The 12,911-nt window shown below is 33.0% G+C and overlaps 1 protein-coding gene across 3 annotated transcripts in view; it reads right to left on the bottom strand.

Annotated features, from left to right (window-relative positions):
• dom (domino helicase) overlaps nt 1–12,911 on the bottom strand; it is a 209,334-nt gene that overhangs the window by 117,511 nt on the left and 78,912 nt on the right. For all 3 annotated transcript variants that reach the window (XM_075364173.1, XM_075364174.1, XM_075364175.1), the window contains 3 exons: nt 8,157–8,249; nt 5,591–5,824; nt 3,622–3,758 (listed from right to left, as the gene is read on the bottom strand). In XM_075364173.1, coding sequence (XP_075220288.1) covers nt 3,622–3,758; nt 5,591–5,824; nt 8,157–8,249 — 464 coding nt within the window. The remainder of the gene's footprint in view (nt 1–3,621; nt 3,759–5,590; nt 5,825–8,156; nt 8,250–12,911) is intronic.

The following is a 12,911-nucleotide window of genomic DNA, read 5'->3' as shown; positions in this document are numbered from 1 at the left end:
TCCCAATAACAGACACGTTTACATTCCCCAGCAGTTTTATGTTGGTATTAATGGATAAAATACTTGCATTTTTTATACTCTGTGTGACTAATTTGTTTATCTGCTGTACTGCATCACTTCCCACCTAGATGTTGTTGTTGTTGTGATTTCTATCAGAATCATCCAACATGATTCATCATCAGTTTCTATGTAAGTGTAGACTGTACATTGAACAATTGTAATATTTTTGTTACGATATAGTACTGTATTTTTTCTTGAAGTACGTTTTCTATATGTACATTTACTGTAAGTTCAGTTTTGTGTATAAATCATTACATTACTGCAACTTAAAATATCTCAAAATCAAACGCTTGACATTAAAAGAAAAAGTAGCTATTATAAATGTTTACGAAAAAGAAAAACTCAGTGTGAGTGATATGGCACAATCGTTCTGATGTCAGGAAAACTTAGACTGAAAATGATACAGCTAAGCAAATCTGCATTTCCTAAAATGCCATGACTAGCCGTTTACAATTTGACTGTGAGTGGTTTTGTAGGATTTGTGCTAATAAAATTCTGGTCTCTGGAACTTTGATATGCGAGAAAGCCCTAGAAATTGCTACACTTTGTTATGATAAGTTTAAAGCATCAGGTGGTTGTTTAGATAAATTACAAATTAGACATAGTGTCATATAAAAATGTTTCTGGTTGTGGTGGTGCTGGTGCTGTAGATGAGAATCTCTCTGAGTAGATGGAAAAATTAAATTAAATATGCATGAGTTATAATCAAAGAAACATTTTTAATTGTGATAAGACTGGTCTTTTTTTCTAGGCTTTGCCCAGTGAAATAATGTGTTTGAAAGAATAAAAATATGCAGGGTGAAGATATCAAAAGAAAGAATGACTTGTGTTGGCTGTGTTGAAAAACCATTAATAATTGACAAAGCCACGATGTTTTAACAGCATAAACATAAATTCATTAGAAATTGAATGGTATTCAAATAAAAAATCTTGACTAAGGACATAATGATGGACTGTGATTGTTTAAGTGTTTTGATTGTACAACGGGGATGAAAATAGAAAAGTCACTATTCTTGGAAAATGCAAAATCCCATCCAATGTTAGCTTCGAAAATATGGTAAATAATATGATATTATATGTTAGTATGATATTTCTTCCTCTGTAGTAGTACTACTACTACAGTATGTCAATTGCTTGATCAGAGGATCATTCTGAACTTATACCCTCCAAATGTATGGAAAGGGTCGTATCAGACCCAAGCCAAATACTTCTCTATGCTACCCCCACCAAAATTATTAAATTGTCGAGTGGTCTCAGCTATCTCTAAAGTCAGTTTACCTACAGCTAAGGATATGTTCATAGCTGATAGGTACATTGCATGCTAATACAATTCACGTGTTTCTGGACCACTGCCTCATGGTTGGGTCGGATGCGACCCAACCATAATCTTGTAAGAAATTTGTTTGTCATTATATTTAGATTTTTTTTATTTTATCTTCTTAGGTGTTTGATATGGCAAATAAGAATTCTTTCAGACCAATGAGGCAACAAGAAGAATCAGACTCAGATTTTGAAGATGTTTATCATGAAAGCGGTTCGGAAACAGAAGATTGTGTCTTAGAAAACTATGATAATGAAGAAGGCAGGTTTGAAATCTATAATCATGTTATTATGGATATAGATAGCACAGAGCCTGAAATAGATATAAAAGAAAAACAGAAAATTAAAACTTTGAAATTGGAAAGACTATAAAACAATTTGGAGTAATCTTTCCTTTCTTGTACTTGCAGCTAAGTTCTAACATCATTACACATTTACCAGGACCAAAAAGTGAAGCTCATAGTATAAATGATAACTAAAAATTTTTAACTTGTTTATCACCGATCAAATAATTGACGCGATTGTGTATCATATCAATGAATGCATTTGAGAAACAAGAAAAAATATAATAAAAGTCATTTATCAGGCCTATTGATAGTTCAGAAGTTGATTGGATAGTTGTTCATGAGTGTAGAACTGAAAACGTCTGAACACCAAGACATGTTTTCTCCAATATGTGAGTGCCCAGTAATGAGATCCACAGAGCCAAAAAAGGTTCTTATTACTTTTGAAAGAACTAAGATTTGACAACCTGGCAACCAGATGTTCAGAAAGCCAAGGATGACTTTGCAATAATCACAAAAGTGGTCTAGTACATAATTCTGTATTCGATTTTTGTTTTAGTTGGTAATGAGTGCCACTTAGGAAAACAATTTCTGCCAAGAGCACGTATGTAATATAATATAAGAATTATTTTGTATATATTAAAATTCAGTGTTTATTTTTATCATTTGTGATTTGTTGCCAAACCATTCAAACATAAAAGTTCTTTTTTGAAAAGTTGTGTTATATTTGATCAAATAAGAGAGAAAAACATGATTAATGGAGGTAGGTCACATCCGACCCAATAATACTCTGACGTCCCTCCACCTGACCATACCATCATAAGGTTAAAATTAGTACTTATTGCCAACAATGAAAGTTATCAAAGCTGAAGAGCTTTCTATAAGCATTCCTGAGTTGGATGCAGTATTATAGATTTGTATGGCTATAAAGCATCTTTTTTCTTACAAAAAAGATTACAAGAAAGCATTACTTATCAGAACTGCAGTTACTTATTGAAAAAAATATGTACCAGGACTTAGTTCAAACGTAGAGAGCTATTTTATTAAACCACCTACGTATAAATAAATTTTACATATCCAAATTTGGTATTTTATTTTGACTTTTACATTATTTTTTGTTTTGATTAATATTCTTGTATACTGTAGCTGTTTTTATTAATATTTTTATAGCTTACATTATTTTTATTCCATTTTAATATTATATAGTAAATTTATTCTCGATTACTGGTACATTATTGTTGATTATTTTATTGTCAATTACAATAGAACAGTATTTTCTTCTTTTTTTTAGCAAATATGAACTTAGAGGAGTGTTTTTATTTTTAGAAAAATTGTAATTTTACAGTCATTAATTGGCTTTTTTTTTTTTTAATTTTAATTTACATGAAATAAATACACAATACTGTTGATCCATTCAGTGTTTTTTTTTCTGTACAGTAACTGAACATAAAACTAGTCACATTTTTCTGAATAGCGGATGCCTCTAAATAACAGGCAGATGTATGTTCTTAAGCCATGTCTGATATTGGGAAGTTTTTCTGCTTATATATAACACATACATTACATTTTGCACCTACAGAACTTCTTGCTTTTAAAATTTCATATTATTTAGCAATTTCTAAAAAGCTTGTATAACAAAAATGTGATGTATGATAGAGAAAGTGACTACAGAAATGTGACTGACTTCATTTTCAGTCAGTGCAAAAAAAATTCACTTATTGGTATTTGTAAGACTATTCTCCAATTTGTAAACCAGTGTAAATAATTATTCATTAATTTTTTTTAATTAATTCTTCCACTAGCACTTGTAACACATGACTCCGTTCAATGTTTTTTCACAATATAAATTAAAATACTAACAAATACAGTCATTGTGCAAAATTATATATATATAGTACATTATTATTAAATAGTGATGTATATAATTAATTGAAGACAAAAAAGAATAATAAATTACTTGTAATGATGATGGTAGACTGAGATTAGGAACCTTTAAAAAAGGTCGCTGACCAGTCAGCTGCACGGTTGGTGTAGCAAGCCTCGCAACTGATCCTGGTTTTGATAAAACTGTCACCCTTTGGCCACTAGACATTACTGAAAAAATAAGTACATACAATATTTAAAAACTATAGTTACACTTTAAATTTTTGTGTATTTTTAAGTGTATATATGCAGAAAAAACTTGAACAATTCTCGCATCTTCCAATCTTATAAATAAATTTTTAATTTATGTTAGAAAGAAATATCTATCACAGTAAAATTCAAGCATTCCTACACAATAGTTTTTATTAATGGAAGTTAATTTTACATAGTATTACCTGAATAAACTTATTTGTATACTGGCATTTTCAAGAATCGTTAAAACTATCTCAGCTGATTGCTATTATCAAAATTATCATGATAATCATAATTTTTAACAATCAGTTGAATGAAAGAAATCATTTGGAATGGAAGAAATTTATTACTATAAACAAATTGCAACTTATGGACAAAACTGTAAACAATTGAAAGCTTAAAGATCAACCCAATAAAATCAATAGTATAACACAAACAGATTTATTTTTAAGAAAACAAAGCTGAATTTAAAAATAAGTAAAAAAAATATATATTATATATGTGCATGCACGCACGCACACACAGAGTTATAGTATTATGACCTCATACATGCTTTATGCTAACATATTTTAATGGGAAGACGAGACGACTTGCCTACAAAACCAGAGATCATCTTGTCTACCAATCGGCATTTATATTTTTATATATGCTATGTTACACAAATAACACATCAGATAATACATTTAAAATGAAAAATACATTTGTATATGCTTGTTTATCATTTGTCACAGTTATCTGATCCCATATCAAATCTAATGAAAGAGGAATTTATGACATTAACAAGGATTTTTAAGTTCATCCAATTAAATTCTCTGAACATGTTACGTGTGGTACTACTCCATAAATAAGTAGTTATTTTACCAGAGAAACAATTTTTATTAAATATTTGTAAATCAAAGGAGTCTGTCAGAATGCAAAAAATATTTAAATTTTTCATTTCATTGCCCAGTTAAGATTGCTTGGGTTAACTTCAAATTCTATAACTATTTTCATAACCCTCTTATTCTCTGTCATGTGAAATTATAAATCAAGTAAATTTTAACATACAACCTTACCACATAACTTCGATTCATCTAATTTTAAACACAACACAATGTAGTAATACATTGTGCTTAAAATTGTGTAGTAACACAGCATGTAATCAATTGCATATATATTTCTTCTGCCACATCATAGAGACAAGTTGTTAACCTTTCTTAATTCAATTGTACCTGTTCACCAATCACCTTATTTTTTAATAACAAGCTTAACTTCTTTGTTGGCACATAAATCACCAGCCTCTTCTGACTGGTATGGATACAAAGCTACATAGTATTCTTGTTCCTTTGGGGGTATATCACACATTGATACAGGCTTGAGTAACTGGTTGGATAGTAGCAACATTCAACAGTAAGTGTGACAAGTGTATTCTAAAAAGCAATGACTATCTGTGAATATTTGAATTGCTGCTTCACTCATGTTATTTATATAATGGTAACACTGGTATTTTTTTTAATCATTCATAAACATACATGTTTGAGTTTGATCATTTTTACAACTCCAGCATTTGTAAAAAAAAATTGATGGGCAATGTTACTATATTCCAGTATTTGGATTAAGGTTGATGGGTGATGAAAGGTATGCTGGGTACCTGTTTGTACGATGTTGAATGAGAAGAGAAAAGTACATGTAAATGATTGAACGGTGCTTGTATAGTGTTTAAAATTAGATAAATCAAATCTGTGGTAATGTTAAATGTTAAAATTCACTTAACCTGTAAACTTCATACACAAACAAATAACCCTTTTGAAAATACAATATACACAAATTACCAGTTGATGTTCCAGGAATAACCTGGGGTGAAGATGTAAATAAAATATGCCTTCCTGTTGGGGTTTGTACCAGCTGAGCAAAACCCGTAGGTAGGGAGATCCTTGGTACACTAGTTGTACCTACACCAGTTGATACAGCAGTTTCACCTTGAGATGATACTAATAATGTTGATGTTGAAGGAGTGCTACTAGTTGATGGCATTTGTGCTTGACTTAATGATGCCACTGGTATTGCTTAACAAAAATAAACAACATCCATTACACACATTTTGCAACAAAATAAGCCAAAATATGAAAATATAATATAAGCCAAAATATAAATAATAATAAGCCAGATATAAAACATAATCATGTATGCATGTATTGAGCTTAATATAAAGTGGGATATGTTTTTAGAAACTTTAACTCAAAGAAACTATCTACCCCACACCCTGGAGATATTGATCCCAAACTTTTACCAAAAATTGTCTTATATTTCATCACAATAGGTTTATCCAATAAAACGTTATTAAGCTCCAAACATGCCAACATATGTAAGCATGAACATTTACCCCAACATTTTTTGTGGTCCCTAGGTCATGAAATGTCAGAAATGCAAAAAACAACCATACCCCATTTTTTGACTGATTACTATACTTTCCTTCTTGCAGCACAACTCCAGAGCTATGATGCCAAGAAAGTAAGTTTTGTTATGGACTAATTTAAATAATAATTAGTCAGAAAAAAGGCCTTCTTCAGAATTAGTGCTCTAAATAAGGCTTTTTTTATTTAAAAAGTAATCAACATACTTAAAACTGAACTAAGCTAAAACTTCCAAGCTAATTTAATTTCTAAGGTAATTTGACTGAACAAATATTTAACTGATTTAACCGTTATTGCCATCAGTTTAATGAGCTGAAAAAAATTTTAAAAGTTAATACATTAAAAATTTAGCCAGTTCAGTGTTAATGAAGGCAAATAAATAAAAAAAATAAAGCCAGATTTCAGACCATTCATTCTGAATGGCTTATTTATCTTTGACTAGTTATAACTTACTGAATCCACCAAAACTGTTATAAAAATTATTGAGGCTACATATTATTTTATTATTTTAAATGGTGTGCAATCAGTAACTTCTATAATTTTCTTCAATTTTTACTTTCCTGACTCATAGCTCTAAAGCTATGCTGCAAGAGAGAAAGTAATCAGTCAAAACATGGGATGTAAGGTTTTTGCATTTCTCAACGTTTCATGATCCAAGGACCACAAAAAACAAAAAATGCTGGGGTTATGTTCATAGGTATGAATGTTGGCATGTTTTAAGCTTAATAATGTTTGACTAGAAAAATAAATCTAAATGTTTGATGTAAATTTGTAGACTTGTGTATATGGGGCAATTGTTGGTAAAATTTAGGGGCCAATATCTCAAAGAGTAAGATAGATATTTTTGGGGGGTTAAGTTTCTCAGAATTTTGCAAACATAAACCCACTTTATATTAAGCTCCATTCATGCATGCTTATCTTACTAATTAAAAAAAAAAATTTCCCCAAAATTGCCCCTGCAATATTTAAAAAAATTTTTTTTTTGTCTTCCTAGGCATAGTAGTAGAAGTAGCAATAATGCATATCATTTTTTGAATTTTTTCATACTTTTTGGTTTATTTAAACTTTTTAATATTAGAATAAAATTTCATCATAATTCACCCCCCAAAAAAAGAAACATTAGGTAATTTCTATTGATTTTTTTAATGGAATTTTTTTTAGTTTCTTCCAAGTTTTTGGAAGGTAATTTTGGAGGTGGGAAGCTGAAAGCAATTACCAATTTTTTGAATTGTTTTGGTTTATTTAAACATATAATAATAATTCATCATAAATGACTGCACCCCGAAAAAAAATCCACGGCAAATTGTTTTCATGTATCACTTTTCCCCTATAGGACAGGAAAGTAATACAACTTGGTTGTCTTTTTTTTTTTTAATGACTTCTCAGATCTCTGCTATTAAAACCTGTAAAAATTATAATACACAGGCTTCATTACAGATTCAGCATTGTAGACCCCAAATGAGATCAATTTTTTTAAATTGCTGTTTTCATATGTTGGACAAGGTGTGAAAGGAGGCTTCCACACCTATAATAATAATCATCATATAATTAAATAACCTGTAATAAATAATAAATTACCTTTAATAATTATCTGCAGTGTAACTATAAAAATGTAATCTAACTATAAATAAACTAGTTATAGATAAGATCTATAACTAGTTAAATCTATAAGTAGTTATGGGTGTAAATAGATCCCTTGCAGGTTAAAATTTGAATACCCAAAGGCATTGTAACTAGAAAGGGTCATTATCTAGTACTTAAATCATTCTAATTCTGTTTAACTATGAAGCTATTTAATAAACATTTCTTAGCAATAATTTTATAGCTTTCTAACAAAAAATTATTAGCGCAAATTGATAAAATAGCATAAAATTCATGAATGCAACACCAATAACACATCTCTATATACCTTGACAAGCCATAAATTTAACCAAATCTATAATTACATTAAATCAATAAAAACAAATAGGAAAATACAGCTCACCTTTAACAGTACCCTGATGTTGTACTAATTGAACTGAATAACCCTGCAAACCTTGCAATGTTGCAGCACTACTAGGAACTCTAAGAGTTAAACCTGTAAACAATCAAAAAACAACAATACTATCATTAGTATATTATTTTTATATTAATTACAATTCTGAAATAGCTGACTAAGTCATGAATATCATCTGTAAAAATTCAAACAATACATTTTGTAAAAAAAACTTTTTATCATTTGTTGCAAATTTTGAATTTTTTGTAAAAAATTTGTACACTGTTTTTCTCATCAGATTTAACTTGTATAGAAACAATTTTTTTTATACATTTTTATACATAGTTAATTCAAGGGATTTTTCTCAATACAAAGATAATAAATCAGTCAAGATTCAATAATGTTTAAAAAAAATAAATCAAGCAAGCACTGTCAACATTTTTAAAAATTCATTACATCATGATCATAAGATGACTGATAAAACTATTATTTCTTAATTTTAAATGATAGTTGTCGAACAAACATGTATTTTAAGGAATTGCCACCAATTTATACTTTGGAAACTGACAGCACACTTCCCATATATATGTAACGGGTCTATTGGCAATAATAATAGTCATATTTGCCATAAATAACTGAACTGAAATGAGGGTTTAAGTACACAGTCCTGCAAAATGAAGTTCCAACAGTAATAAATTTCTTAATGGCACAAAAATAAATCTACTGCTGAAATCCACAAAAAATGTTGGAGTGTTCATAAACCAAATTTTATATGTGAATCTAAAGTTTAAAAAAAAAATGGCGTTATGTTTTGAGAACGCAAGACAAATGCTCAGAGTAGAATGGGAGTTCTTGTTACGAGAGGACGTGTCTTTATCGCTTTAAGGTTTTGATTGTGTTTTTGGACTGGTTTTGTGGTTTTTTCTATTGGGCTGGACATTTGGCAAGTACGATGGTTTACTATTGGTCATGTTGTATAGTTTTGAAGATTTTGGATTCCGAACAACCTTTTTCTTAAGGGTTTTTTTTTTGTATAGCTTTATTGCCAGTAGGCAATAAGGTTTGAATTTGTTTGGTATCTGGTGTTGGTGTTTGTGTTTGTGTTTGTGTGTGTGTGTGTGTGTGTGTGTGTGTGTGTGTGTGTGTGTGTGTGTGTGTGTGTGTGTGTGTTTAGTTATGCGTGTGTTGTACAGTGAACAATTAGAATTTTATTTCTAAGAATTGGAATTTGTTATCTACGTTGATAATATTGAACACTGAGTTGATAACATAGAGCAGTTAGAGGTAATTTAATTTTAATTTAATTACTCAAAACTGAAGACAGGTGCTTATCATAGCTTAATAAGACACTTTTATAGCTTTGTTGATAAAGCTATTACAATTAATTTAAGTGATTTGAATTGAAGTATATTGAATTTATTTTATTTTTAATTCAGTTGTCTAAATTGCGTTCGCCAGAAGAAGGAAAAATAGAGTCTCCTTCTCAACGAAGTCGAAAGACAGCTAGGTCGCCTAGGTCATCGCCAGCATCAATTATGATGGATCTAACAGCTAAACATTGACGATACAGTGGTAAGGACCCCCAAGAGGAAGGTGGAGGTCATTGAAACTAACAGTGAAGGGGATCTCTCACAGAAGGAACGGATATGGACCACCTTCTAGAGGCCATTGCCAGACTGACAGACTTTGTCTCTGTGCACAAACACCAAAAAGAAATAAAAGAGTGTGCAGATCTGGTCAGTGAGAGAGCGAGGGATGTGGAAATTGTAATGAAAGAGCTGTACGCATTATCACATCCCAGTCTCACAGGGGTACACAGTAGTGGTGAACCGTTGAAAGATGCAGCCACATAAACTACGAGAGCCATCAACAGAGAGCTGTTGTCACAGATACAAGAAGGTGTGCCAGACAAGGAAGTCCTGGACCTGGTTTTCAGGAGGTAGTCAGGGGAGTGGTTTAAAAATTGTGAGGAGGTAAAGGGGTCCATCTTTGAGGTCAGTGGTGATATTTTAGCCACATACAACTTAGCGGAGGATGGCAGGAAAAGCTATGGTAGGAAACTTTTGGACAGGGTTGTCACCATGCGTAGGCTGGTGAGGCAGTCTAAGCTGAAGAGGGGTCAGTTGGTAGTGAAACAACGCCTAGCAGAATTGTTGATAGGGCAGGGTGTACATGGTGGTAGTGGACACTAGGGCTGGGGAGAAAGTAGTTGCAGAGGGCTTACACAGAGCTGTAAAGAAAATGCAGGAGATTAATACCGAGGTTAGATATGGCTCAGTGGCAAAAAAGGTAGGCATACTTCTTAAGAAAATGCTAGAGTATCATGGTAGGAGTGGTGGTAATAGGGCTGTGTATCTGGACGAAGTGATAGCGAACGGGGCGGCGAGTAATGGCCGCAGCAGCTGACTGAGCCCAGCAGTACAATTGTGATTACGGCGGAGGGAGCTACGTATGTGGACTTCCTCAAAAAAGTAAAAAATGGTATGACCAAGGAAGAGATTGGGGACATACTGTCCATCAGGAGAGGTAGTGGGGAATCCTTGCATATGAAAATGAGAGTCAACAAAGAAGCTGTAGAGGTTCAAAAGAAGATGTTGAATAAACTAGAGGGTGTTGAGTATCACAAGTGGGTCGCATAGGAGAGGCCTCATTATCATTAAGGATCTTGAGGAGGAAGAGACAGAAGTAGGGGTTCTTAACTTCATCAGCAAGGTCATTGGTGACAATAGAAAAATGGAGGATATGAGGGTTACGTTCAGTCTTTGGTGGCACGAAGAGAACCACAGCTGCGTGTCAGCAGTGTCGGCAATTGCGATAGCAGCCAGAAGAATTCATGTGAGATGGATCTACTATACAGGGTGTTCCTGAGTACAGAGGAGCCACGGTGCTACAGGTGCTTCGAGGTGGGGCACATGGCAGCCAGATGCAGTGGCCCTGACAAGTCAGCCTTGTGTCATAACTGTGGTGAGGAAGAGCACCAGGCCAAAGGGTACAAGGTCATAGCAAAATGTTTGAGGTGTGGTGGAACTGGGCATCGGATTGATAGCGCCCTTTGTGGTAAGAGTTAAACACGAATAGGAGCGTGGCATCACATGACGCACTCCTGGAATTGGGAAGGCGGAAGGGAGCAAACCTTTTGTGTGTCGTAGCCTAATTTGAGGAAGATGGAGGAAGACAGCTAGACAGTGGATGGGCTGAGGAGTGCAGCGGTTTATGGGAGCAGTGTGCCAATCCTAACCACCAGTGAGAGTAATGGATTCGTATAGGTTGAGCTTTCAGACGTTGTGATCTTTTCTGTTTATATTTCGCTGAACTCTTATGAAAAATGCTTAGAGGATCTGGCCAGTGTGATTCACACTTTTCAAAAGGATGTAGTTGTGGGTGGTGATCTTAACGCAAAGAACATGACATGGGGAGGACATGTCACAGACCATACAGGGCAGATTCTGGAGGAGTATATAGCCGAGTTGGGATTGTTGGTGCTCAATAATATGACAGTGCCTACCCTGGTGAGGGTAAATGGGATGCTCACTTGTGGATGTTACGTTTGTCTCGCTGAGGTTGGCAGAGGGGTCATGGAGATGGGAGGTGCTCACTGAAGAGGAGTCTTTGAGCGACCATTTCTTTGTTTGGTTTGAGATTGGGGACGGTGGGTCTTAATAGTGTGGCGGCTGACAACAGGAGATTATGTTTGAAAAAGGGTCTAGTTAGGTTTAAGAAGTTGGTGAAAGAACACCTTGGTCATCTGGAAAACGTCTCCCCCAGCTACCTAATGAAGGTGCTATCAAAGACAACAGAAGAGTCGCTAGACCATAGAAGCCTGAAAAGAAAGAATATATACTGGTAGACTGCTCAGGTAGTGGAGGTAAGAAGGTGCTGTATTAGGGCCAGGAGAAGGGGGTGTTGTCATGAGGACATCCTCTCATGTAGAAAGAAGCTGGCCAAAAAAAGGAGCGCTAACTGGAGTGAAATACTAGATAGTAAGAGAAAGTGGGGAGAGCTCCAGGACAGGTTGTCAATTTTTATTTTTTTAACAGTTGAAATGATCATTAAATTTAGTTTTAAATGTTCTATTGCTCAAATAATCTCAATGCAACTATCATGAATGATTTTTAGATACCACACAGATCACACTTGATATTCATTGATATTCTTTTTAATAATTAAGGCAATAAGATTATTATTTCATTAGTTATTTTACAATTACTTTTATCATACTCATTTTTAATTTTACGTTCATAAGTAAATATGTATTTAAAAAAATAATAATAAATGTTAAGTTTGGGACATAGTTTGCTTTACCGTGTCTGGAAACTTTAAAAATATTATCTATCACTGTACTAGAAACAATTTAAAAAATGTTTACACTAGTTTATTTCTAATTAAGAAAATAAAAAATTAATAAAAAACTTAAAGACATTTTTCAACATTGTTCCCCTGCTTTTTAAAACACTTCTGCTGCTGTTGATAAGCTTCTTTATACCCTGAAGAAAAAATATTTTTGGTAGAGCAATAACTAATTCATGACTTCCTCTTCCTTCAGTCATATCACTACTTACCCTAAATGTTACAAATTCTTTCAGTTCATGATCAGAAGTTAATTGACAACTTCTTTTTTTTGTGGACCAAACAAGTGACCCCTGAAGGAATGAGATTAGAACTATATAAAGAGTGAGCCCCTAAACCTCAAACTTGACTTTCAGAAAGGTTTCAACAGAAAGGGCAGCAGTAAGCAGATATACTGCTGCCATTTGTCATGTAACA

The sequence above is a fragment of the Lycorma delicatula genome, chromosome 4 (assembly GCF_047948215.1).
Source record: "Lycorma delicatula isolate Av1 chromosome 4, ASM4794821v1, whole genome shotgun sequence".
NCBI lineage: Eukaryota > Metazoa > Arthropoda > Insecta > Hemiptera > Fulgoridae > Lycorma > Lycorma delicatula.
The sequence above is the reverse complement of the archived record's forward strand: the minus strand, read 5'-3'. Positions and strand labels throughout refer to the sequence as shown.